Source organism: Cystoisospora suis, assembly GCF_002600585.1.
Source record: "Cystoisospora suis strain Wien I chromosome Unknown contig_186, whole genome shotgun sequence".
In the NCBI taxonomy this organism is placed as follows: domain Eukaryota; phylum Apicomplexa; class Conoidasida; order Eucoccidiorida; family Sarcocystidae; genus Cystoisospora; species Cystoisospora suis.
In genome coordinates, this window is record NW_027152988.1 from 66,163 (window position 1) to 90,949 (window position 24,787).

Sequence of the window (24,787 nt, forward strand, 5' to 3'; positions counted from 1 at the left end):
GACGTAGGACCATCAAGCATGCCCCTTTCGGAGGTGATGGTAATAAGAGTATGCAGCTGCCAGACGGAAGGGGACCTTCACGCCCAGCGGGTTTAGTTTCGTATTCCGGGTCACACAATGGCGCCTCCCGGGGAACCTTCCGAGGTGAGCAGTCCGAGGTCGAGGTGTGCCCCCCGCGAGTACGTTGTGACGGGTCCGAGTAGTCTGTTGAAAAAAAAAAAGAGAACGGTTACAAAGATTCTTGAGACGGGTTGATCTCTCCTGGCACTATCGACGGCGGCACAGCAGCCATGGGGAATGAAGTTTGCGTGGCCCGGCCGCGCCACTTCAGGGGGGGAAAAGAGGGGCGGCCGTTTGCCCTGAAAGTGACCCTGACGGAGCCAGAATCGGTTACGCTGTGTTCGCGACGGCCGGAAACTACAGTACTTGAGATGTGGGGCCGCCCTGAAACGAGGCCCTGGTGTGTGAACCTCGACTTTTCAAGGAAGCTCCCGCAAAGACGCCAAGGCACCCGGTTCTAGCCGTCGTATTGACGGCAGCTTAAGTACCACCCGAGGGACTGCCTTTTGTTTCTTACTAAACTAGCACTGGCCACTAATTCCTCGCCGGCGCGAGCACTGAACGGAGGGGATTGCGCATTGAGTGGATCGTGGCCTTGACCTCCTCGTCTGTTTCGGCTGACCTGTTCTTTTTCTTTCACACCTCGCCACGGTAGCAATGACAGCTCTGGTGGCTGTGCAGCTCGCGATGTTGCCTTTTTCTGTAGGAAACCAAAACTCGAGATACGGATAAAAGCGTGCGACCGAGGATGGTGACGCTCCAAGCGTGGCTGGGTCGGGAGCCCGAGCCTTGTGGACCAGGCGGAGCTGCCTAGCTAACCGTCTCTAGGGAGCGCTGACACACGAGAATCGACGGCCAAGGCCGCGCCGTCGCGCGGTACTTCGAGCGATATAAAACAGGGTACCGAGACGCGTTACGCTTCCAGACTTTTTCCTTGCCGCGAAGGCAAGCAAGATTTCCTTCGGACGGCTTTTCAGAAACTGCCTCCGCTGTTTCGGCTCAGCATCTCTCAGTCCAATCGTTGACGCAGAAAAGAGCTGGCGTGTCCGGCAGCGTTGCTCCCCAAGTCTGCAAGTCTGCGTACCTTCGTTTTTCTCCGTTTCTCTTCACAGTGTCCTCCCCGAATTTTTTGTCTCCGACCACGTTAGAAGTCCAGAAGACGCTCGCCATCAATTGCGCCGGTGGCATGTGGGCATTTCTCCACGGCCTGCCAACTGAAGAGACACGTTGAACTTCAGTTTGTTTTGAGACAATGCCAACTCGATATCGTCCAGACTGTCGTACCGTTGTTTTAGAAGACGGCGCTTAAGAGAGGCACCCGTCTTGCGCGACTCTTTCTCTCCAGCCTGTGCTTAAGCTGGCCCCTGTGAAGCATTGCTGCCCGTATACCGACGAATAATGAGGATATCGAGACTGGGAGCACAGTCCGCGTGCTCATACGACCCTGAAGACACCTGGACCTGGCTTGTGTCCCTTCCTTTGTCTTTTCTCAACGGTGTACTGCCTTTCGGTCCAAAGAATTGGACCCACGTGTTAATGCAGGTAATCTCACCGAAGTGTCGTGTCTTTCTATGGGAGGCGGAACCGACTAGCTCCGCTGATGTTGAAGGCTCTTTTTATTCGCTGATACTGGCTTATGTTTCCCGTGCGGTAGTTTCCCCGTAACAATCGGTTAGTTCGTTACGTGCTAGTTCTTAGGCACAGAGCCGTCCCGGTGTAGCGCTTTTGCCGGCCATAGGTTTTGGGTGATAGGTTGGCGTGAGCTGCTCGGAGACTCCGTCTGGCCTTCACCGGGAGGTAACGCCACCTCGCTGCATCCGGATGTTCTGGAATAAAGGCTCAGTCCAGGCCTGTGTCTCAGTGAGAGCTATGTGCAGGAGTGTTGTACTGCCGGCTCTCCGAATCTGCCGAGCCGGAACGTCGCCTCTGCAAGTCGTCCCTTTTCTCTGGTTGCGTGCAGGAATGTGCAGTTATATCTTGTGGTGTACTCCTCGTGCTGCTGGCACAGAGGTTGGTGTCGCATTACCGGATTGAAATGACATGGCAGAAGTTTTTACAGCATCTGGAAGTCACGCTTACGGTGAGTGCCCGAGCGCAGTTTTACTTACATAAGACTCAACAGACTGGTGCTCGATAGCAGTGTTTGGGGATCGTGTCTCCCTAGCTTACGCATGGAGTGCGGATTCGGCTGTTTATGTGCATGCAGGAACAAGATGTACAGGTTTCGGCTGTTCAGCAATCCATTCGCTCGGCATTGTCAGTCTCAGAATTCTCTCAGCGACTTACTCGGCGGCACACGTTCGAACTATTCAAGGTCCTCTACTTGCGTCCGGACAGGTTTCGCCTCCAGGTATGCTAGCCCCAGGCTGTGGGAGCAAGCTGCCCGAAGCATTGATCGTTAAAAAAAAGGGAGTAGGTAGGTGGTTACACTGGCTTGATATGTTTTTGTAGAGTGTTTTCCGCAGATGTATTTCCCGGTCTGTCCGTTTTGTAGACTGGCTTTTCGCTTCGTGTATTGCGGACTCTCGTGCGAGTGTCGTTTATCGCTACTTTTTTCGTTCAGGACCTTGATGCGATCGCTTCTGAACTGGCAGCTTTGGGGTTGGCAGTAGACCTCTTGGCAGTACGGGCACAAACAAAAAGGTGAGCACTGGCAAAGTAGAGGGCCGATCGAACTGCAGGAACAGTGTCCCGTAGAGTTTTCTCACGCCAGCACCTGCCTTTTTTTTTTGCGTTTCTTTCAGGTACAGACAGAAGAGGAAGAGCGCCAACTCAATGGCTTCAGGCGTGGAGGCGTGTCGTGTTGGATCGGGGCGTGCATGGAGGCAGTTTCTTCTTCACGCAACAAGCCTCATCCGACCATTGTTTCACGCAGCTCAAGACGCCATCGAAGCGATTTTTTATGATCCAGCATGCAGCCTTGTGGCCCTCTTCATATGATGCTTGACGGAGCCATCACAAGTTCGCCCTGTTCAATGAGGAAGCCGTCAAAACTCAGCTGCAGATAACCACCGCGGCATTCTTTTGATTGTAAACGCAGTTTCCTTGTTACAGTCTTTTTGTTCATTTCTTATCAAGAAGCTTTTTATAGCGCTTCAGTCGTGGATTCAGAGGGAGTCTTGCACTGGTATGGCTGAGTAACGCTGGTGCATTCGACGAGTCTTCAGCGTAGCTCAATTAAAGCGTCCTGGCCAAGTGCGCACAATTATTTGGTTCCGGCGGTGCGGGGAGCCCTAGTCCGCGGCGAACCGATTGGGGGTTTTGCGCTTTAACGAAGTCGTTCTGTAACTTCTTGGAGAGTCGGCAGGTAACTGAAGTGCTTCAGTGGATTACTTCAAGGTCTTACGAATAGGTCGCTGGGCGACCTCGTGTATTATATCGGTTGAAGGAATCTTCGGGTCGAGGTGCCCATCTCACTTCGTCTGGCACTTTTCAGATTGCCAGCGCTCTGCTCTAAAGCTTGCACTTCAAGCACTGGAGCTCCTAAAAGAGCCCCAGTTGCAGTCGCTCTCTTCTGATTCAGCGATGTAAGTCGCCCAGCGAAGGAGTCCTCGAGGAAGCCAGTTGGCGCTCCATGCACTTCACTTCGGCTACTACCAGAAACAGTAGATCATCTGCTATTTGGCAGCAGTGCCTCCCATGTGTCTGCTCCGAGCGTGCCGCGATAGTCAAAGCTCAGTTGCGGCAAGACACTTCGGGTGTACGCACACCCCAGACTGGATGTAACGAGTGCAGCTAGCAAGCTAGGGGGGGATGCCAGGGTTGCTGGCCGTATTTGAGGCCCTACGTTCTTCTGACGTTTGGCGATTACCAGTTGGCCGGAGTCATGGAACGCCGGAATTTCTCAGATGAGGCTGACGCCCATCTGGAAAATGACCGAAACGCATTACTGACTGGCCTCCACGATGTCGATTTTTCGACGTTAAAGCGCATCTTCACTTTTCTTAGCGCTGATTCTGTCCGCCGCTGTGCCTTTTCATCCCCCAACACCATCCACAGCTTTCCATCTCTGTCCGGGGAAGGTAATTATGGAAGGCCTGGAAATGCGGTCATCTCACAGTGCCGCTTCGCGTACCCGCATCTCAGGGGAGCCGCTGTTGGGCTGGACTTCACCAGAGCGAAGAGGCCAGCACTCCGCGATCTCCCTGATGATTTACCACCGGACACACCGCGCCACGCAAAGCGCCTTGCCATCACTGTCAATCTCGAAAATTCGGAGACGGGCGCGGGCGTGATAGACAGCTCTCTCTCCATCAATCCGGCTGCCGCGTCTTTAGATAGAGACAAGGCAGCGACAAGAGCTGAATGCGCCGTCCCGGCCGAGGACAAGCATGGGTACGGGATAGGAAGAATCACGACTGTGAGGACACGTCCTGGTATTTCTGGGGGCGAACAGCGGGCGACTGAGGGTGCGCAGTCCCGCGGTGCAGGCCTTGTCAAAGTTGATGAGACGGAGTCTCATACGCGGCGTCTATATCTCGAATTGCAGGACAGGATCCGATCAGGCAGAGACGCTGACGCGGAGGAATGCAAACAGGTACGAGACGACAGATCAGAAGATGTGACGAGAGTTTCTGCGCTTTCGGCAGAGGCAACGGGTCGGAACGGTGTTTCCCCTGACGATGCAGCATCCCCATGCAGTCCGGTTGGGGATGGATGCGATGAAATCAGAGCACTCCGCGTCTGCCTGGCAAAGACGACTGGAGCACACCCTACGCTCTTGCTTCCTCCTCGCGACAGCGGCGGTCGTGGTGGGGAGGCTACAGGAAAGCTGCCTCTTCTTCTCCTTGCCCCCCAGGCCACTCAAATGATCGGTGACGGATTGCCAGGCGAAGCGGGGGGAGTTTCACGTCCCGCAGACAGCGAGTATGGCGCTTTCGGTGTGGTGGGCAATCCTGGTGTGTCTTGCATTGCCGTCGAAAGCCTTCGTGCGTCGGCCCCCGCGACATCAACAACGCTTGTGCTTCCTGGGTGGCCACGGAGTGTGAGCCTGGACCGACCAGAAGTGACTGGGACCTTCGCAGTTCTCTCTCTGAATGATGCCATTTCTCTTAGAGGTGCAACGCCAAGAGTCCGCGGTGCGGACGCGCCTACGCAGGCAACAACGGTGGTTGAGGAAGTATTAGAGGCGCGAGGTCCACCACGTCGATCCGACTGTGAGGCCCAGCCGTCTGTTCAACAGGAAGCGAACAGGGTCGCACTGCCTTTGCCCGCGCGCAGCGCGCAAGCAGCCATCGAATCGTCCAGCAACTGCTCTGCTGCGGTCTCCGCCGGACTCCTGAAGGAGGTTCTTGAGTTCAAGGAGCATCGCCCCTCACGCCCCCTTTCTTCCAAGAAAGATCTGGACTTTACAGTGGCTGTCGACGCAGTGTTGTCGGATCCGCATGCCCCAGTTAGGGTAGGTCTGGTGTCGGCGACGAAAATCCTAGAGCGCCCTCGCACCGGCGACCTGCAGCAAACGAAAGCGGTTGGCGTCCGACGTGCGCTGTCCTCCGCGGCGGAGCCCAAGCCAGATTCTTCTGTGGAGAAGGCAGCACAAGCCGCCAGGCTGCCTTTGCCGTGCGGAGATACGGAATCAGGGGAAGGCTGCACGACACTTCCGCCTATTGCTCTCCCCCAAAGTGGCACCGCAAACCAGACAGCCGAGAAAGGGATGTTGGGGTCGCTGGTGCAGCAATGCCTTTTTTTTTCTCCAGAAAGGAACAGCAGCGTCGTAAACAATCTAGCGGGCTCGGATTCTGCGATGGGCTGTGGTAGTTCTCAGGAAGCTTCCTCGCCGGAACCGCCTCCGGAGATCTCGCACCCCGGCAGCAGTGCCGAGGACACCGAGGTGCACAAGAAGTACCCTGCGCTTCCTCATACCTGTCAAGCTTCCCTACCTCACTTGTTCCCCGCCGAGAGGGACACGGGTTGGTGTTTCTCGGCTGGCGAGACTCACAGGATGGCTGCCTGGACAACAGAAACTTGCTCGGCGGGAGCTAACCCTAGTGACTCACAGCCGAATACGGGCAGGGAACGGCTGTGCACTGCACAGCCTGCAACACATGGAAGCATTCAGCCTCTAGTCCAAGAAGAGGGACGGCTTCGCGCTCCTGGTGTGGGTCCGAAATGGAACAAGACCTCATTACGACCCTCGTGTGCCCCAGTCGTCTCAACCGGTCTTTCCGCAAGCAATCCTGGCATAACACAACAGCGGGCCGCGCCGAGCCAAGATTCACGCGCAAACATTGAGGACAACGCCGCGCAACCATTTCGCTCCGAGATAGTGCTGCCGAACGTTCGCGCAGTGCACCGGATTGCAAAACTGGTGGGAGGTTTGTGCCCAGGAGTCTCGGTCGGCCCTCGCAGTAGTGTGAAGAAAGATCTTCTGGTCTATCTGCAATGCAGGTAAGTTCATCAGATACGCGCTGGCGTTGGGCGTCCGGTAACGCTTTGTGCGTCAGAGGCTCAGCCGACGCAATTCGGTTGCTTCTTAACGACCAGGCCATACCGTACATGGAGTTTCACGCCGGCCGTTCGATGTTACGTGGCCTCCTCAGGAATGAGTTCGCCGCCGCTGGCCTGCCAGACAATCTCCCGTACTATTCTGATGGAATATGCGAAATGACGGGCGCAAGCACTGTTTTGCGCTACATCGCGCGCAAAACTGGCCTGATGGGCGAGACTGCCGCACAGGGCGTCAAGATAGACTCTGTCGTCGATTACAGTTTTGCTGTATTGCAGTCACTGTGGAGGGCCGGGTGCCAGTGCGGGACGAAGCAGAAGCTGAGCGAGGACCGGGCAAAGGCCAAGTACTTCAAGGAGGTTGTCTTGCCTTTAATGCTGACCCTGGATTCACTTGTCCCTGATTATGATTACGGCGCACCTTTGCCCATGGAAAGTCATCTCGAACGACCGGATGACGGGGTGCCATCTCAGTGCGTGCCTCCCGCAAATTGGATTTTCGAGTCTGTAAGACCGATCTCATGGGTGCTCCTGTGCTTCTAGAGACGAGGAGTTGCCTCAGTTTTCCGTCGCTGACATCACTGTTTATTCCTGCACTTCCTCCATTGCCAGGTAAAGGTCGTGACTTTGGACGGGGAAGCACGATGGCCTGATTTCCTGCGTTACAGGGAATTCGGCGAAAGCAGCCTCGTACCCTTCACGAACTTGCGTCGTCACTCGGAGGCTGTCGAGTACCACAGGCGGAACATCCGGGTCTTTATTGATTCCCCCCATCGGTACTGAGGCGGAGACGGAGAACCAGCTGGTCAATCAGAGCTTATCGGGCCTAAGGGGCCGTGAAGTTATCAGCGGTGCTCAGCGCCAAGGCCGAGCGGCCGCACACCGCTAGAAAAGGGAATATCTTTTTTTTGTCTGGTGGTAGTTGCGGCACAAAACTGGCTTGTCAAACGTACTTCCTTCTGTATATAATGCAGGGGGGCTGTGATTTTGTCTGTTGAGTTACGGATGGCTCAGCCCTGTCATACCCGTAAACTTTCATACCCCGGGGATAAACTTTACTGGCGGTGCTTTCGAGGTGTTTCGAGATGCTGCAAAAGGTAACAGTCTACGCATGGCCTGCCCCTCTCAGATGTCCAAGCAAAGCCGAATGAGCCTCATTGGTGCCTGTACGCTGGCGAGGCGCGCTCGGCGAAGTCCGAACTCTGGGGGTGCCAACAGCCCATCTCGGTCAAAGCAGGTTTCCAGATGGGTGGGTGCTCTGCGATTCTGGCGACCGGGCTTGGCCTGTCGTTCGCTAAAGCGTTGGCCCCTTGTAGGCAATGGTTTACCAGTCTCACCCGCGACAGCATGACTCCGAAAAAACACTACGCAGCGTTTGGCGGATTTCCAAGAAAGACAGCCCCGCCGTGAGAACGACAGATGCTCTGCAGCCACTCGGTGTAGACAGCAGTTCGCTGCGGAAGTAGCCAATGAATTCTCACACGCGCAGCGGGACAAGTCCCGAGCTGGGTAGATAAGAAAGACCATTTCTTAACCAGAGCGGATTCTGGAAGCAACAGAAGCGCGTACTGAGTTTTGTGACGAGGGTGGCATTTGGCTCCATCACAGCACCTGCCCGACGGGCACATCCTTTGTTCAATCAAGTGGATTTCGACGGCACGCCCCTACAATGAGAAGAATCGGGAGGCAAGAGGGTCGCTCAGTCATGGCAAAAAGTAGCTGATGTACAAATCCTGGGGCGAAGCGGACGGAGAAGTGACTCGAAAGAGAGACCATTATTATCCTTGATGGAATAAGTGCCCCATGGTGGCTTGCCGGTGGAGCGCCTTAACTAAGAGGCGACTCCTGTGCCACTAATCTTGAGCGTTTTTCCCCCGACAGCAACACCGAAAAAAAGCGGTTCTGACCGCCAACCGAGTAAGTTGTCAAGTGCACTTGAGCTTGTGACGACAAAGGCTATGCCAAACTTCGAAACAGGACACCGCACTTCCTCCGGTCTTCTGCTACTACAAGCACGCAAGCTTACCTTGCTGCTGCTAGGGCAGTTACACTCAATTACCCAAGGTTTGTCTTGTTTCCGCCGTGAGAGTAAGCCTCAGTGTGTAAGACGCTCCCTTCAGAAAAGACGGACTACGGAGGTGCCAGCAAGGAACTAGCTTTCTCCTTTCGTAAGTCATTTTTTTTTTTCTCCTCGCTCCGCTTTTCAGACCACGAGGGGAAAAAAAGCACATCTACCGGCTGGTCTCACTAGGTATTGTGCGTCGTGTAGTTATCACACATGCGTGGGTGACCGCGCGTAGTAGTCCTGCTGGTAGTAGTCCTGTTGAGTAGCAGGAGTAGTAGTAGCAGTAGTAGCGAGATGGCAATGAATACCAGCAGTTGTGGTAGTAGCAGTAGTAGCACGCGTATAAGACCAGAGGTGACCCACCACAATACACTACTACTAATAACAGTGAGCAAAGCAGCAAATAGTATTGAATTTGTCTTTTTTATCTTCCTGTAGACTTTTCGTCTTTATGTGAAAAGGTTTTCACGTCTAACAGCGTATTCCAGCGTTCCCACCTTGCTCTCTTTCTCATACATCGCCACGCTAACGACGGTTCTGCTGTCCATCCGCCGCAGCAACACTGACCGCATTCTCTTGTGGTGTAAACTTACACGTCTCGTGCATAACAACAAAAACAACGTATTCTACCAGCAGCGGCAGCACCAGCGTTGTTTTTAGTAATTCAAGTAACAGCAACTGTCCTATCTATCTACCTATCCATCCGTCCACTGCTACTACTATTACTATGAGTAGCACAACTAGTACAACTATACATGTGGAAAGCTTTTTTTTTCTTTTGGAATTTCCATGCCTTCATGTGGTGATGATGATTTCTTGCCCTTCAGTGGATATTCTCACCTTACAGACTCACTCTACTCGTTTGGTGACCCGGCCGCCAGGCATTTGTTGACGCACATCTCTTGCCATGTTTCATTGAGCAAACGATCAAGCAAGCATTCTTGTGACATACGCGTGTGCGGCTCTTTTCTTCCCCCCGCTCGATTCATTGTTTTTTCTTTCCGTCTGTCCCTGTATTTCTTCTTTTGGGGCTGACTTTTTTCTTCCAATCAGGCACTGAATATTCTCTTGTGTATAATCATTGATACGTAGCTGTTTTTCTCATCTCGAGTGTCTATACAGCTGAATCGTTACAATCATCACCTCCGCCGGGTGGATTGAAAAGGACAGTGCCATGCCCATAATTCTTTGTTTTCCTTGCTTCTTCTTCCACTTCTTTGTGTATTTCTTTCATATGGTCTTTCCTGGAATTTGGAGGGGTTCTACCTATTTTTTCTCCGTTCTTTTCACCGCCAGTTCCTCGTTCCTGGGCGAACATCGTTTCCAGTAAAAAAGTAACCCATGTTTCTCCTAGAAAGTCACTCCTTTTCAAGCTCGTCATTCTCCATCAGACAAACCTGGTGACTATCCGCGTTCTTTTTCACAAAACCACAGCGCACAGCTCCGCATGCCACAGTTCTTCTAGTGCGTGTTGTAGAAATATCCAGAGAGACTTTTTTCTCTCGTCATAATCTCATGTTACACTAGGGCACCGGACACCTACAACTCTTTCTACCCCGACCGCCGCCCTGTTTGCTTCCTTTGTCCTCTCAAGACCTCGTCCTCTTCTCTTTCTGTTGTTCCGTTTTTCCGTTCTTCTCATGTCCGCCCCCATATGCCAAAGGTGTTAACGCATGCTGCGGCGTATTCATTGAAGGCACCACAAGAAAAAACGTCTTCAGCAGATTAAGAACGAAGCGAAATCCGGTATGAAGGTGCACTCTCTAGAAACGTCTCTCTCTCTCTTTGCATTAGGCCTAAGTAGGGCCGAACAACTCGACCAGAGTTGGATCGTGTCAGTAAGGATCATATCCTTGGAATGAAACCATGGCGGAAGATGTGTATAGACAACAAGAGGGAGAGCCTCCGCCTTCGACTTCGTCATTCTCCATTAGAGAGTGTCCTGAGCATTCATCTCCACCCCTTCCTCCCTTAGTGCACGATAATGAAGATGATCTTCCTCGTATCAATATCTCTTCATCCTCTTCTACATTCTCTCCGACTACTTCGTCACTCCCTTCTATCGTGTGTCAAGGACAGCTTCACACTTCAGCTACTAATTGTACGACTTCAGATCCCTTCTCTTTTCTCCCAAGTCGTCATTCCTTAACGCCGCTCAGCCAGACAAGTGCATCTCTCTCTCTTCGTCATTCCTCTCTCCCGGGTCAGGGCAACCGCAGTCTTCCTAAGCTTTCTGACCGGAAAAATATGAGTCCGCAGCAACAGTATTCTCACGATACCCATCCGAACACAGGTGGGGGCTCCTCTCATACTTCTTCTCATTCTCCAGAGAGACGCAGTTCTTCTTCTTCTTCCGTTCCTTTCTCACACCCTCCTTCGCGTGCTTCAAGTGACGCTGGGACAAGAGAAGGGGGAGGCAGCGGCAGAAGGAGGATCATAACTACAAGACATTCTCCTGCAACAGCCCCTGCCTTTCCTACCTCACCTTCTCGAAGTCTAGGAAGTTATACGAGTAATCCCCCAAGCTCACGTATGACCACAAGGAGTTCCTCTCGTCTAACAGCCAGCTTGAATAGTGACAAGTCCAACGTTCCATTAGCTCTTCCTTTCTCTTCTTCCTCTTCTTCTCTTGTCTCTGCAGCCGCTAATAGGAAAGAAGAAAGCTCTTCATCTGTTCTCCCACAGACTGAAGATGTAAGTGATGAGGCGAGGTCTGTATCAGACCCTTCAAGATCTCCTGGTTTGACACCTCCAGCTCAAAGGAGTGCTGGGGTACCTTCTTCCCGTAGTCTTTCTTCTTCTTCTTCATTGTCGTCGTCTCAACTCCCTTCTTCTTCTGCGTCTGCAGCTCTTCTCTCCTCTGACCACCTGCTAAGGTCTGAAAGACAAGAAGGAGAAAACAAAGGTGCTACTAGCGAGGTGTCTCTTCTCTCATCATCGAGGGTCCTCTCGTCTTCTTCACTTCCTCCTTGTCTACTCGAGCAAAGGGAAGATGAAAAGAAAACACTCTGCAATATACAAAAAGACGAACAACCTCCAAATAGGAATACAGATGCCATCATGGAAAATGACGAGATTCCCTCTTCTTCTTCTTCCTCTTCCTCGTCGACTTCTTCTTCTTCCTCTTCCTCGTCGACTTCTTCTTCTTCCTCTTCCTCGTCTACTTCTTCTTCTTCTTCCTCTTCTTCTTTTTCTTGTTCTCAGACCGACACATGTCTAGGTACAGTTACAGCTACAGGGTCTTCACGAGGAGCTTTCGTTGACGGTGCTTGTCTGTCTCCTGAGACTCCTGTTAAACCGGTAAATGAAACAGATAAGTTTCCTTCTTCTTCTTCTTTGGCGTCGTCGCCATCTCATTCAGACAGTCCCTCGAGACCGTCTGATGCGAGAGGTAATAAGTCTCAAGATACTTCACGTCTATTACTTGTTTCATGTCCTTCCTCATCTTCTGACTCTCTCTTAGTTCAAGTGAGGAATGACAATTCTTCTTCTTCTCCTCTATCTTCTCCTACTCCTGCTTCTTCTACGGTGAGAAGTGAAGCGACTTCGCATGAAAGATCGACACGTCAAGTAGAAGAGGAAATCCGCCGACCTGTCGTATGCCCTTCTGCCTCCTCGGCACCTTCATCTTCCCTCTCTGATAGTCGTGTTCCTTGTTCTTCATCTTCTTCTCCTCCTTCCTCAAGCTCTTCTTCGTCATTTTCTTTATCTCTTTCTCATCCTTTTCTTCTTCGCTCCGATTCTTCACAAGTGTCTCTATCAGAAGTCTCTCCCCTTATCACTACTCCGAATTCAGCATCGACGTCGAGTTCTACTCCCATCACTAGTACAACGACGACCTCGACAACAACTACACCTGGCAGTATCATTTCTTCTTCTTCCTCTTCTTCTTCTTCCTCCTCCTCCTCATCTTCTTCTTCATCTCCCTCTTCTTCTTCTTCTTCATCGTCTTCTTCCTCTTCATTACTATCTTCTTCCCCGTCATTTTCTTCATCTTCACCTTCGTCGTCTTCTTCTGTCTTGGCCCCCATTCACAGTATGCCTCCTCCTACGTCTGTCTCGTCCAATACTTCAGACGTATCCGATTTCCAGCCGGTAGCTTATCGTACAAGAAGAGCAGCGAATAATGCTCTTCTCCATTACCAAGTCACATCCTCAGCTTCTTCATCTCCTTCTTCTTCGTCATCTTCAGGCAGCTCCAAAAGTTCTTTTTCTTCTCTCTCTTCAGCAACTCATCCTTCCCCTGTCACGTCTCCTTCTTCTTCTTCATCTAGAACGTCTCTTCTGAATCAGAGCCCCCTTTCTCAACCTTATCGTTCACCGAGAGCAGGGGGAGTAGGGAGTAGTTACAGTGCAAGAGCTTCACCTCTGAAAGAGCAAAAGGGGTCCCCAGATAGTAGTCATAACGCAGGGAGAAGAAATCGATCTTCATCTTCTTCTTCTCCTTCTTCTGATCACTGTTATAGGAGATCAACTCTATGGTCTACTTCTTCCTCTTCTGCTTCGACACAAGAGGATTCTTCTATGCTTTCAGCCTCTCAGACTCTTCTTCCTTCAAGCGTAGAGAGCTCCAGTGATAAACGTCACTTGAGCCCGTCTCTTAATCGAGGTGCCCCCTGCGAGGGAATGAAGAGGGCGGCCTCTGAGGAGAGGCTAGGAGAGGCCGTCAAAGAACCATCAGGAGAGGAGGAAGAAGAAGAGAAGATGAAGAAAAGAAACGATGAGAGGAGGCATCTCCGTGAAGGGGGAGATGAAGAAGAGCGACGACATAGGGAGGATGAAGATGAGGAAGACGAAGAGAATGGTGAAGATGAGGAAGATGATTTCTTGAAGAACGGCAAAAAGTCTCCCTGGAATCTAATGATCATGACTGCTAGGAAAAGAGCTTTTGAGAGAGAAGAACGAAGAAAACGGTATGGACCTCTTCCTCTCTCTGCAAAGTGTCTAGGAGATTTCAATCATGATTCTTCTTCACGAGATCGAAGGGCGATTTCACCGTCACCGTTGCGGTCTTCATCCGAATCGACCTCTCTCGCCTCTTCTTCCTCCTCCTTGTCCTCTTCTTCTTCTTCACCTTCTTCTCTCCTTGCTTTGACGGCTTTGTGGTGTGCTTTAGATGAAGTCCAGAAAGAAGTGTCGGAAGAAGAACAAGAAGACAGAGAAGGAGAGAAAGATGAAGAAGAAGAAGGGTTCTTGGAAGAAGGAGATCTGTTCATACCTTCATCTCCTTGTTTGTCGTTCTCCGCTTCTTCGGGAGTTCGATCAACAGGCGGGATTTCTCATGAAGGTGTCTATCCAGATGACATCTCATGGAGGAGATCTTATGAAGGAGAAAGAAGAAGATTGGATAGAAGAAAACGTGCCTTAAGAACCGATCATGACACACATAGACCTTCTGATGATCTGACGCAACGTCTTCAGCATGATGAGACAGATAGCTGGCATGAGAATCAGAGTGAAGGGGAGAGGTGGGGGAACGTAAACAAAGACAACCAGAGTCGTTCTCTTTTAGGAAAGGAGAAGACTACAAGTAGCATCTTTCCTAGTAGGAGCACAAGTGATATGGTAATTCCCGCATGTGGGATTTGTGGATATTCAAACTTATCTCCATCTCGGAGAGATCCTGAGAAAGAAGACGGATGCCACAATGAAGGTCAACAAGTGATCAGAGATCTTTGTGAGGATAGTAGTTCTTATAGAATCCACTCTTGTCCCCCCCATCCACATCCCCATGGTTGTCATACTAGACCAAGAAGACCGGGGTGTATGTACACCTCAACAACCGCCGTGACGACCCCCCTCTTATTCCAGGGAGAAAAGCAACGAGGAGAAAGAACCTTTTCTGATTCCTTCCATCAAGATCAAGAAGGAAAGAAGAGAGGACTGCTTCAGTATCCAGATATTTGTGATGTCTTAGATATGAGAGAAGAGATGGCTTCAAGAGTCGTCGCGGTTCTGAAGTCTTTGCATGCAGTTGGTCATCATCACAATACACACCTAACACAGCGTTGTCATTTGTCCCTCCCTTGTCTAGATTCTTTGTCGACTGCTATGAAGAATGAAAGAGAGGAAAAGACTTATGAGGCAACTAGATCTCGTGAAGCAACGCATCACAGAACGGATGAAAGTGGAGGAGTTTCACTGCCATTACTAAATGTTTTGCTTGAAAACGAACGAGAGAAGAAGAGAGATCAGAGTTTAGAAAAGAAGGAGACGCATGATAGAAAGTTGTTTCTCTCAAGAGATGCGATGATATCAGTAGCACGTGAAGAAGATGAAGAAGATCGACGAAAGGAGAGAGAGAAAGAACAAGATAAGGAGAATACAAAACATCTCCGAGATCTTGAGACAGAAGGAGAAGAAAAAGTCAGGATGGAGAGAGAGATGCTAAAGGAATCTACGAACCTCCTCCTACATAATAGGACGCGTCGGGGGGGAGGTGGACCAGTCGTGGGAGAAGGAGAAGTGAAGGGAGAACGAGAAGAAGAACAAGGAGACGACGACGAAGAAGAAGTGCTTCAATTCTATAAAGATCTCCTTGCAGATGATGACAATGATGAGATCGACAGTAGCACCAACTCGACAAGTCTAGGAGGGGCGTTTTCCTCATCTTCTTGTCTACCTTTAACATTCTTTGGCAGTTGCCAGCCAAAGAGATTCTTTCCTCGTTCTCCGCTCCCTTCTGCTCCCTTTTCTTCTTCTTTCTCGAATAGTGTTTCTCGGTCCAAGACACTACAACAGAGAAAGGACGTAGTACTGTCTTCTAGAGATCTCAGAGCAGAAGAAGACGAGAGGAAGGAAAGAAGAAGGATAGAAAGAGAACTTTCGGCACCTCAGCTTCGATTCGCACACCAAGGAGAAGACGAAACATGTCGAGCGAGACCACCTCTTCCCCTTCCTTTGTCTTTGCATCAGTCTCTCAAGTCCCAGACTTTGTCTTCTCCTCGTTTGTCATATCAAGAGCTCTTCCCCTTCTCTTCGTCTTCTCCTCTTAGAGTCGATGGAGATAAGGGGGAGAGGCCGTCTGTATCTTCCTTTGACAAAGGATCGAGAGAGAGAACGACTTCTTCTTCTCCTACTATTAGTCCCTTCCCCTTTCTTCTTTCTCAAATGGGCCCTAAAGGAGATTTTCTCCCTCTCCCTCTTCATCCGAGTTATAGTCTAGGAAGAAATGATACGTCTTTACCTCCGGGCAGGGGGGAAAGGAGACAAGAGGAGACTGAAGGAGTTGGGAAGGAGACAGGTGGAAGGCAAAGAGAAGAAGAAAAAGAAGGAAGAGGTGAGAGGAGTGAAGGTGAGAAAGTGAAAGAAGAGGAGAAAGGAGGAGATGATAAAATAGACGTTAAGGATGGAAAGAAGAAGAAGGGAGAAGAGGTGGTTGAAGATGAAGAAGGAGAGAGAAGAACAGAGAGCCAAAGAAGAAGGAGGAAAGAAGGAGATGAAGATAGAGATCCTCGTCGTTTTTCTGTATCAGTTTCTTCTCAGAGGAGAAGAACTCAAGAAAGAGAGGACAAAGAAGAAGAAGAAAAGGAGAAGATACATCAAGCGAGAGAAAACCGTCAGATTGACAAGGAGGAAGAATACGTAGAAGAACCCGACTCCGATCCAGTGAGAGGAATATCATCTCCCTTCAGCACTTGTGAAAGAGAGATCAAGAAAAAAGAAGAAGCAGAGAGTCTTGTGGGTCTTCTTTCTTCTTCTTCTTCGTCCCAGGTATCTCTCTCCTCCCCTCCACGCGGCGGAGATCGTCATCATCATCATCATCGTCATCCTAGCTTCAATCACGTCAGGGGGAAAGAAGAAAAAGAAGACGTTCGCATGCAATGGCCCACATCCCTCGAGGCGGCCAGGGAAGAAGGTGAGAAGAACCTTCTTTCTTCGTCAGGTCACACAGAGGACAATAAGCGTGTGGAACTCCAGAAGGGGGGACCAGAGAGAAGAGAAGAGACAGGAAAGAAAGAAGAAGAGAAGAAAACACAGGAGAATCTTGGTCAAACGACTCCTTCTCATCCTTCTCCTTCTGCTTTCTTGATGCAAGGTTCCTTATTCTCTACCGCTCCGTATTCCTTTTCTCTTAAGAATGGAGAGAAGAAATCTTCGCCTGTTCCTCATTGTCGAGAATGCTATCGGAAGATACGTAAACGCTCGGAGGTCCAAACACAGCTCATTCTTCTTCTTCGTCTTCTACAGCGATCTTACCCTTTCCCTTTCTTTCCTCCTCCTTCCTCTTCTTCTTCCTCTTCTCCGTTCTCTTCCTCTTCCACCTCATCTTCGTCTTCTTCTTTCTCGAAGGGACGCAAAAGAAGAGGAAGAAGAAGCTGGATGAGGATAGCAGAGAGACTCTTACAACATCGGGTAGACCTGTATCAACGTGCACGTGTCCAGAGACTTCTCGAAGAAGCTCTATATCGATTAGGAGTTCTTCCCTCTTCTTTCTCTGACGAATCGGATGTTCACTGTTTCAGCAGAGCTACCGTTGACGTCACAGCACCAGAAGGAAGAGAGAGAAGAAACCGAAGTGAAGGGGGAAGTCTTCACGGAAGATCTCGTGTGGAAGGGCAAGAGAGACAGTCAGGGGGTCAGAGGGAAAGAGAGGAAGAGAAAGGAAACAGGAGAAGGAAGGCCGGTGATGAGGAACAAGAAGAGAAAGACGATGAAGAAGATGAAGAGAAAGAACATGATAAGAATCGTGACGAGGACTATGCTGATCTGGAGAAGGATGTAAAAGGGGTGCAAGAAGAAGTAGAAGAAGGAGATGAAGACGGTAAACTTAATAGAGATGAGAAGAGGAAGAGATTTAAGAAGACGAGAGATGCTGTTCCTCTCACAACTGAGATGGATAAGGGGAAAGAATCGTTACAAGCAGAAAGACGTGCTGAATCTAACAGACATCACGATAAGGAAGAAGATGAAGAGGAAGAAGAAGAGAAGATGATGAAGAAGACGAAGGCCAGTCATCCACGGAGCATATCGGCGGAAACAGTCGCTGGTGAGACGGACAAAAGGCGAGTACAACATTCGAATAGAAGCAGAGAGGAAAACACGATAGCCCTGTCTCTTGATAGAGAATGCACGATGAACAACACCTTTCAAGAGAAGTCTTTAGACAACGAGGAGGAGCAGAGGAAGAAGAAAGATCACGGTAAGATGAGTTACCAAGAGAGGTGTGAAAGTGAAACTCGAAGAAGAGAAAGAGGAAGAAAGGAAAAAGGAGAGGAGGACAGTCAAGAAGCTGAGCTTAAGAAGATCCCCTCAAGATTCCAGAAGAAGAATATTCCTGGAAGGAGTGAAGATGATCCTTCAGGAAAACAGACGTTTGAAATGATAGAAAGAGAGAAAGGAAAAGACAGAGATATGAATGCAGGGACCTCGGTTACACCGAATCTCCTTGATCCAATGCTACTTTCATCCCCTTCGTCTTCTGTGTTGTCTTCTACTCTATCTTCTTCTTCGGCGTCTTCTTTATCTTCTTCGTCGTTAGCATGGTCACCTGGTCTGTCCTCGTCACCATCTTGTTTGACTTCTTCTTCTTCTTTATCTTTATCTTCTTTATCTTCTTCATCGGCATCTTCTACTGCAGCTGCTATAGATCATAAGGCAGTTCTAGGAGGGATGTTTGCACTCCGCTCTTTTCTCTTCACGAAACTAAGAAGGCGACAAGAGCTGTTGAGATTCCGCGTCCGGCGTGTGGTGTATAGACAGCTCATGAGGTTGTCTTTTCTTAGGGAAGCTCTTAGTGATGCCTTAGTCTGGATCCAGGTAGGCCGAGGTAACTTTCCCTCTTTTCAGATATCTAGCCCCATTCTTATCTCTCCAGGTTGTCTCTTTGTACTGTTAGTGTAGGTGTCTTCTTCTTCATTCTCATCGAAGTGTCGAGTCTCATCTCTTCCCGCCTATGAAGACGGCCAATGGAAGCTTGACGTCATATCTATCTATCTAGGAGTCTTTACGTCGGTATCTGTCAGTGTATGTAGAGGGGTGTATCTGCTTCGATTTAGAAACCCGCCACAGCTTCACATTCTCAGTGTGTCCCCCCCCTCCCCCTATCCTCGTCTCAGCTAGCCAGTCGTGTATGTCTAGACACCATCAGCATCACCATCATCGCCGCCGATGTCGTCTGTCTTAAAGACGGTACCTCTGGATCTTGTGTAGAAGAAAGAAGAAAAGAGACTTTCTTTACACACATAGATAGAAAACTGTTTTCTTTTCTGTTCTGATGGTTTCATTCACAGCGTCTACGGGCACAGCAGCCTGTAATTTACAGAGATCTTCTCTCTTCTTTTCAAGAGGGAGAGAAGGCCAGTGATGATGATAGGAACCTAGCGAACGGCAAGCATATGGAAGGAGAGATCCTTTTTACAAACGGATATCAGCAGTCTTCTTCTTCTCCTTCTTTTGCTGCTCGCATGGGTCCCTTCCTCTCTTCGTCCCCATCATCATCATCATCGTCTGTTTCTTCTTCTAAGGAGATGCCTATGACTGAAGTTGAGAAGAAGGCTTCTTCTTCATTCTTATCTTCTCCTTCTGTTGCGGATCTAGGAGAGAAGAGAGAAGAGATGGGTGTCTCCGTTGAGAAGGAAGGAAGAAGATCAACGAGAGAGGATGACAAACGTGGTAAGGAAAGAGAAGACGAAGAAACAGAAAGAGGAAACGCTGACAGAGGGAAAGTCGTACAAGAAGATGAAGAGAGTTTGAAAGGAAAGAAAGCGAGTGAATCTCTTCAGAAGAAGGTTATGACTCCCGACCAAAGAAAAAGTATAGAAGAAGAGGAGGAGGAAGAGACAGAGAAGAGAGGACGTGATGGCCCTTCATCGCCTAAGAGAAGAATCTTGGCATCGTCTTCTTCCTCATCTTCCTCATCGCGTTCTTCACCCGTTAGAGGAGAGGAGTGTCATGAACAGTTAGGTCCAGTCAATACACCTCAAACATCCTCAGGATCTTCATCTTCTTCTTCTTCGGCTACTAAGATTCAGGAGGACAATACTACCTCCCCTCTCTCTTCTTCTTCTGCTTCTTACGGTGGTTTATCTGAGACATCATCACTTCCTTCACGTTCGCCATATCCCTCTTTACTCTCTCCGATCCCCTCACATGTCTGTAATGCTTTGAAAGAACTCTCATCTACTCCTTCTTCTTCTTTTGATTTGCTAGATATCAAGCCCCTGAGAGAGACTTCTTCTTTATCGTTATTCTCCTCGCCTTCTCCTCCTATGTCTCTTATTCCTTCGTCTTCTTCTTCGTCGTCTTCTACGTTCGTGCCAGCCTCTGTCTCCGTTGATTCTTCTTCTGTTTCTTCTTCTTCTTCTTGCAAGGCCAAGAGTTTAGGTCAAGATGGTGGTGAAGCTATAGGAAGATCCCCAACAGGAGAAAGATTTCTAACGCCTGGCCCTGCTCTTTCCTCATGGCTTCGACGTCATCCTCGTCCTTCTATCACCGCCACTTCACGTCTCTCTTCATCTTCTTCACGTCCTTCTTCATCTTCTTTTTTGATTGAAGATATGTTTGCGGGAGAGAGTGGCAAGACAGATTCTCAGGGGGTGGAGAAGATGATGATCGAGTATTATAAACGTCTCTTAGATGATACTTATGAAGCAGCTTGTGATGTCGCCTCTACTCATATGCTTTCTATCTCGGAAGCAAGTAAGTCCACAAAAGATCCTTCTTCAACGACGACCACGAATGCTCCTCATGCTACCTCCACCCCTCAGCCGTCTTCTCATCATCTAAGTCTAGGGGGATATCATCACCCTACACGCCGTTCTCGATTCATTTCTTCTTCTTCTTCTTCGGCTTCCTCTTCTTTCTCTTTGTCTTCATCCATCACTTCTTCTTCTTCATCCTCATTGTCGTCTCATCTCGTTAATACTCCCACACCTTCTTCGTCCTCTTATTTGTCTCAGCCGTCCCCGTCTCCCTATCTTTCTTCGTCTTCTTCATCTTCCTCTTCTTCATCTTGCATGCTTTCCTCCCCTTCTTCATCATCTTCCCCTCCATCTCGAAGTGACGGGCTTCAGTCTGATCGATGGCTCGTTGTCTTAGGAGAACCTCTCCCAGAAAGTGCTTGGATGCCATCCTCTTCGTCTTCATCTTCTTCCCTTCCTTCTTCTTCGTCGTCTTCTTCTTTTCTTTCTCTCCCTTACTTTTTTGATCCTTTCTGTCCCCCTTGTCTTCTTCATCATCTTTGTCGTTATAATCCCTCAACGTATCCATCTCAAACTCTCCAGACACCTCTTTCTTCTTCTTCTTCTATTTCATCTCCTTTTCCAGTGAGAAGACTCAGTTCTACCTCATCATCTTTCTCAGACTCTTCTTTCTCCTCTTCGTCTTTTTCTCCCTCATCTACGCCTGAGGCGAGAAGTGGTAAGTCTCGGGCAGACACGCGTCTAGCTCTCACTCATGATCGAGCGTGTCTACAACCGCTTCTTCCCCCTTGGTGTTATCATGTGGTCTCCACAGCAGCTAGCCAGATGTCTTCTTCTTCACGTCTGCGAGGTCGTGATGGAACTGATGGAGAAGCTCGAGGGGGCGACGGCTTGTCTCCAAGTTATAGAAAGGGAGAAGACAAAGGAGGAGGGGAAACAACTACTTCTTCGGGTGTATATACAGCATCATCACGGAATACAAGTCGAAAGGATGGAACAACGAAGACGAGTCTGTCGTCTTCTCCTTCGTCTTCTTCGCCTCTTCTTCCTATTGATCCATATGCTGAATTTGAACGAGTTCGAGGTGTGGCCTTCTGCCGTACTAGTCGCTATTGGATATGTAGCAAGATGGATGCAGGAAAACAAATCTGCAAGTAAGGAAAGAAAGAAAGCTCCTCTCTCGTTGTCTCTCTTTATCTCGCTCTTTCTATTCCTTCTCTTTCGTACGATCTGCATTCCACACGGTGGATTTGGACACCTGATGGATAGAGCGTATTCATATTCGGGTGTGGTGGTCGATGGCTTGCGAGGGAGAGCGCCCAGTGAGAGCTTAGGGGTCTATTCTCGATATCCAGATCCTCCAGCGTCATACACAAAGATCTTCATGTGGATCTACTCTCATTTGGAGGACAGAAACGGTGTATCTATCTATCTATCTATTTCTCTTCAATCTATCTTTAATCTATCTTTCCATCTATCTATCTATCTTTATCTATCTACTTGTAATCTCTCTCTATCTCTCTTAGGTGACGTATATGCGAGATGTGTGTATGTCTATAACATTCGAATGTATGGGTAGGGCTCTCGCCGACTTTGCGTTAAGTCCCCCCATGTAGTATATCTAGTCAGTTAGTTCACTTGAGATTGACATACCAGAAGATTCCCTCTCTCTCTTTCACTGTCTCCCCTCTATCGATATCGTCCTTCTTCATCTTTCTTGGCCCTTCCTCTTTGACTTTCTCCACATCTCCTCATCATCTTCTTCGCTGTCTTCGTCTTCTTCTTCTTTATCCTTCTCCGTTCAGATACTTCAGTGCAAAGCAGCTCGGGTTCGAGGAAGCTCGCCGTCAGGCTATCCTTCAGCGACATGCCTGGAAGGGAGACGTGCGCGCCGAAGTGCTGAAGCTCTTAGAGGAACGCAGAGAAAGAGAGAGAGAAAGAGAAGAGGAAGAGAAGAACAAAGAAGTTCTCACCCCTCCTAGTCGTCGGGGAGGAGAAGAAGAACAGGCTGCTCGAGGTGGGGGTGGGAGTAGTAGTAGTAGTACTCGAGATAAGAAGAAGAATGATGTGGCATGTGGGGAGAAGGAAAGCAATGAAGAAATCATGCGAGAGAGGCGAGAACAAGACGAAGAAGAAAGAGAAGAAGAGAAAGGAAAAGATAAAAAAGGAGAAGAAGAAGTGGAAGACAAAGGACAAGGTAGCCATGATCCTCTTTCCTCTCCTAATAGCAGTAGTCATAGTAGTAGCAAGAGTGGGGTATCTTGTGTTTTGGAAGAAGTAAGAAAGAAAGGTAGTACAGAGGGTATGGTGGAGCTCCACGCGACTGCTAAGGTTAAGAAAGAACAAGTTGACGAAGATGAAGATGGACCTCGTGTTGCCCGTTCTTCTTCTTCTTCCTCTTCTTCCTCCTCTTCTTCTTCTTACTCGGAATCCTCTTCTGAACCGAAGAAACAAGACAGAAGTTCTATCCCTTCTTCTTCATCTTCTCCAGTGAAGGAGGAGGCTGCAGCCCCAGTGTCGAGAGTAGCTACAATAGGAGGAGAAGAACAAGGGAAAAACGAAGGAGCAGAAGAAGAAAAGCACGAAAGAGAGACTCTCGACAACAAGATGAATGATAACGAAGAGCAGAGAGGAAGAAGAAGAAGACATCCTATGCAAACTGTTATGGGAGGAAAAGAAGGAGAAAGAGATGATGAAGATGAAGAAGATGAAAGTGTAGGTACACCTCCAGATGGAGATGATCTCTGTTCTTCTTCGTCGTCTTCATCGTCTTTAACGCCTCCTGAGACTCGTCGGTATAGAAGAAGAAGAGGAAGAGGAAGACTTTCTCTTAGAGAACTTCGAAGTCAGACAGAAGGTGGAGTGTCATCTCCTTCTTCTTCCCTTCAAGGAAATCCTTGCCACCCCACACACCTCACATCGACAGCTCCAAATCAAGGCTTACAAAGAAGAAGGAGAGGAAGACGAAGAAGAAGAAGAAGCTCTGGAGAAACAGATCCCCATTCTCCCGATCCTGATCATTATAGCCATGACACGGATAGTAGTCATAGTCATAGTCGTGAAGATAAGAGGTCTCAGTCCAAGAATCAGACGAATAATAGTAATAGTAGTACTAGCACTGCTCATAGTACCCATCATACTCCTTCTTGCACTAGCAGTAGTAGTAGAAGTCATTCTAGGAGTGATAGCCGCGGCGGTAGTAGTAGTCATAGTCATACGACTACTACCCCTACGACGACTACGACTACGCTTGTTACTACTAGCACTACTCCTAGTACAACAACAACTACTACTACTACTATTGCAAGTGGAGGACGAAGAAGAAGAAGAAGGAGTCCGGCTAGAACGCCTGGTCCTTCTACACCGAGTAAGAGTCATGGTAGTGGTAGTAGTAGTAGTAGTTTTAGTAGGAGTAGCGGTGGGAGTGATAAGTCTAAAGGAGAAGAAGAAGAAGACTCGGAGGGAAAGCTTTCCAGCGAAGGAGAAGGAGGGAATAGAGAGAGCAGGAATGAAAGAGAGAGGGAAGGAGAGACGAGTCCTAGGAATAGAAGTAGTAGTAACCTTCTTTTCTTTTCCCCCCATCGTCATGAGGATGAAGAGCTCTCCTCATCGTCAGCATTCTCATCAGAAGGCTCCTCGTGTGAGAGGAAGAAAAGAAAGACTGAGAAAGAGGAGGAGGAGAAGGTGATAATGAATGGCGTTGAAGAAGGGAAGGACGAAGAAAGAAAGACAGGTCCAGGTGCGACGAGAGAAGAAGTGTGCGAAGAAGAGAACGGGACCAAGGTGGGTCGTTGTTTTTCTTCCTCGTCGTTTTCTTCAAGATCATCTGTCTCCAGGGCTTCAGATGATACCAAGATGGGACAAGGAGGAGGAGTCGGGCATGAAGGAAGAGAAGTGAAGCCATTTGAGATTCTAGGAGAAGAAGGAGAAAGAAGAACAAGAAGAATAGGAAGAAGACGAGGAAGAGAAACGCCATCCTCGGAAAGAGATATGAAGACAAGTAAAGGAGATGACCCGATAAGCACATACAGTGGGAGAGGGGGAAGAGGAATAAGAGCCCCATCCCCTCGACAAGAAAGGAGAAGAAGAGAGGAAGAAGGACATGCACTAAGGACAAGAGGAGGAAGAAAACGAAGAGAGGAAGGGGAACAAGATCAACAGGAAGAAGACACTCTCCTTCCAGAGAAGGACGGTAAAGCGCAGATGAATGATAAGGAGACAAGTCTTGTTCACACTACATCACTTCCCCCCTCCCTTCAAACCCATCTTGCACAGGATGAAGAATCGCGTAGAACAAGTAGAAGAATGAGTTTAGAAGACTCCCATCTCTCTCTATCTACAAGGTCTAGCTGTCTCATGAATGCAGGTGCTTCCGATGCAGTCAGGGTCTTTCACAGAAATCTTCGCGGTCATCCTTTGACTAGGCATGGGGTTGATAGCTCGAGTCCTTCTCCTTTTCCTGCTCCTCATCGTAGTAGCAGTAGTAGCAGTCTGCTAGAAAGGAGAAGTCTGGGAGTAGGGGCAAAGGATGAAGATCAAGGGAAGGGAGAAGAAGAAAGAGAAGGACAGAGACCAA

At 49.1% G+C, this 24,787-nt stretch overlaps 4 protein-coding genes across 4 annotated transcripts; all 4 read left to right on the forward strand.

Moving 5' to 3' along the window:
• The first annotated feature begins 641 nt into the window (after positions 1 to 641).
• On the forward strand, positions 642 to 3,264 carry CSUI_000473 (uncharacterized protein). The gene is made up of 5 exons (XM_068060707.1): positions 642 to 1,602; positions 2,021 to 2,140; positions 2,267 to 2,410; positions 2,624 to 2,703; positions 2,805 to 3,264. Exons 1-5 carry the CDS (start codon positions 1,459 to 1,461, stop codon positions 2,998 to 3,000), a joined length of 684 nt encoding a protein of 227 aa, XP_067927299.1. The 5' UTR covers positions 642 to 1,458; the 3' UTR covers positions 3,001 to 3,264.
• A 3,043-nt stretch (positions 3,265 to 6,307) lies between these two features.
• On the forward strand, positions 6,308 to 7,287 carry CSUI_000474 (glutathione s-transferase; the record flags this gene model as incomplete). Its single annotated transcript, XM_068060708.1, has 4 exons — positions 6,308 to 6,447; positions 6,504 to 7,011; positions 7,067 to 7,116; positions 7,173 to 7,287. The coding sequence occupies exons 2-4, from the start codon at positions 6,556 to 6,558 to the stop codon at positions 7,285 to 7,287; spliced, it is 621 nt and encodes a 206-aa protein (XP_067927300.1). The 5' UTR covers positions 6,308 to 6,447; positions 6,504 to 6,555.
• Positions 7,288 to 9,351: 2,064 nt separating this feature from the next.
• On the forward strand, positions 9,352 to 10,331 carry CSUI_000475 (uncharacterized protein). Its single transcript, XM_068060709.1, has one exon. The coding sequence runs from the start codon at positions 9,359 to 9,361 to the stop codon at positions 9,602 to 9,604; it is 246 nt and encodes an 81-aa protein (XP_067927301.1). The 5' UTR covers positions 9,352 to 9,358; the 3' UTR covers positions 9,605 to 10,331.
• Positions 10,332 to 15,840: 5,509 nt separating this feature from the next.
• Positions 15,841 to 24,763, forward strand: CSUI_000476 (ap2 domain transcription factor ap2v-2; the record flags this gene model as incomplete). Its single annotated transcript, XM_068060710.1, has 3 exons — positions 15,841 to 18,328; positions 18,802 to 21,365; positions 22,017 to 24,763. Coding segments are annotated over 3 exons (7,797 nt in total), but the record flags the coding sequence as incomplete, so codon positions are not given.
• Positions 24,764 to 24,787: the final 24 nt, after the last annotated feature.

Excerpts from the sequence above, each read along its gene's own strand:
- CSUI_000473 (XM_068060707.1), top strand. The coding sequence starts at position 1,459 with ATGAGGATATCGAGACTGGGAGCACAGTCCGCGTGCTCATACGACCCT. Across the intron at positions 1,603-2,020 it reads GGACCCACGTGTTAATGCAG|GAATGTGCAGTTATATCTTG; the intron begins GTAATCTCACCG and ends GGTTGCGTGCAG. Across the intron at positions 2,141-2,266 it reads ATCTGGAAGTCACGCTTACG|GAACAAGATGTACAGGTTTC; the intron begins GTGAGTGCCCGA and ends ATGTGCATGCAG.
- CSUI_000475 (XM_068060709.1), top strand. The coding sequence starts at position 9,359 with ATGCCTTCATGTGGTGATGATGATTTCTTGCCCTTCAGTGGATATTCT.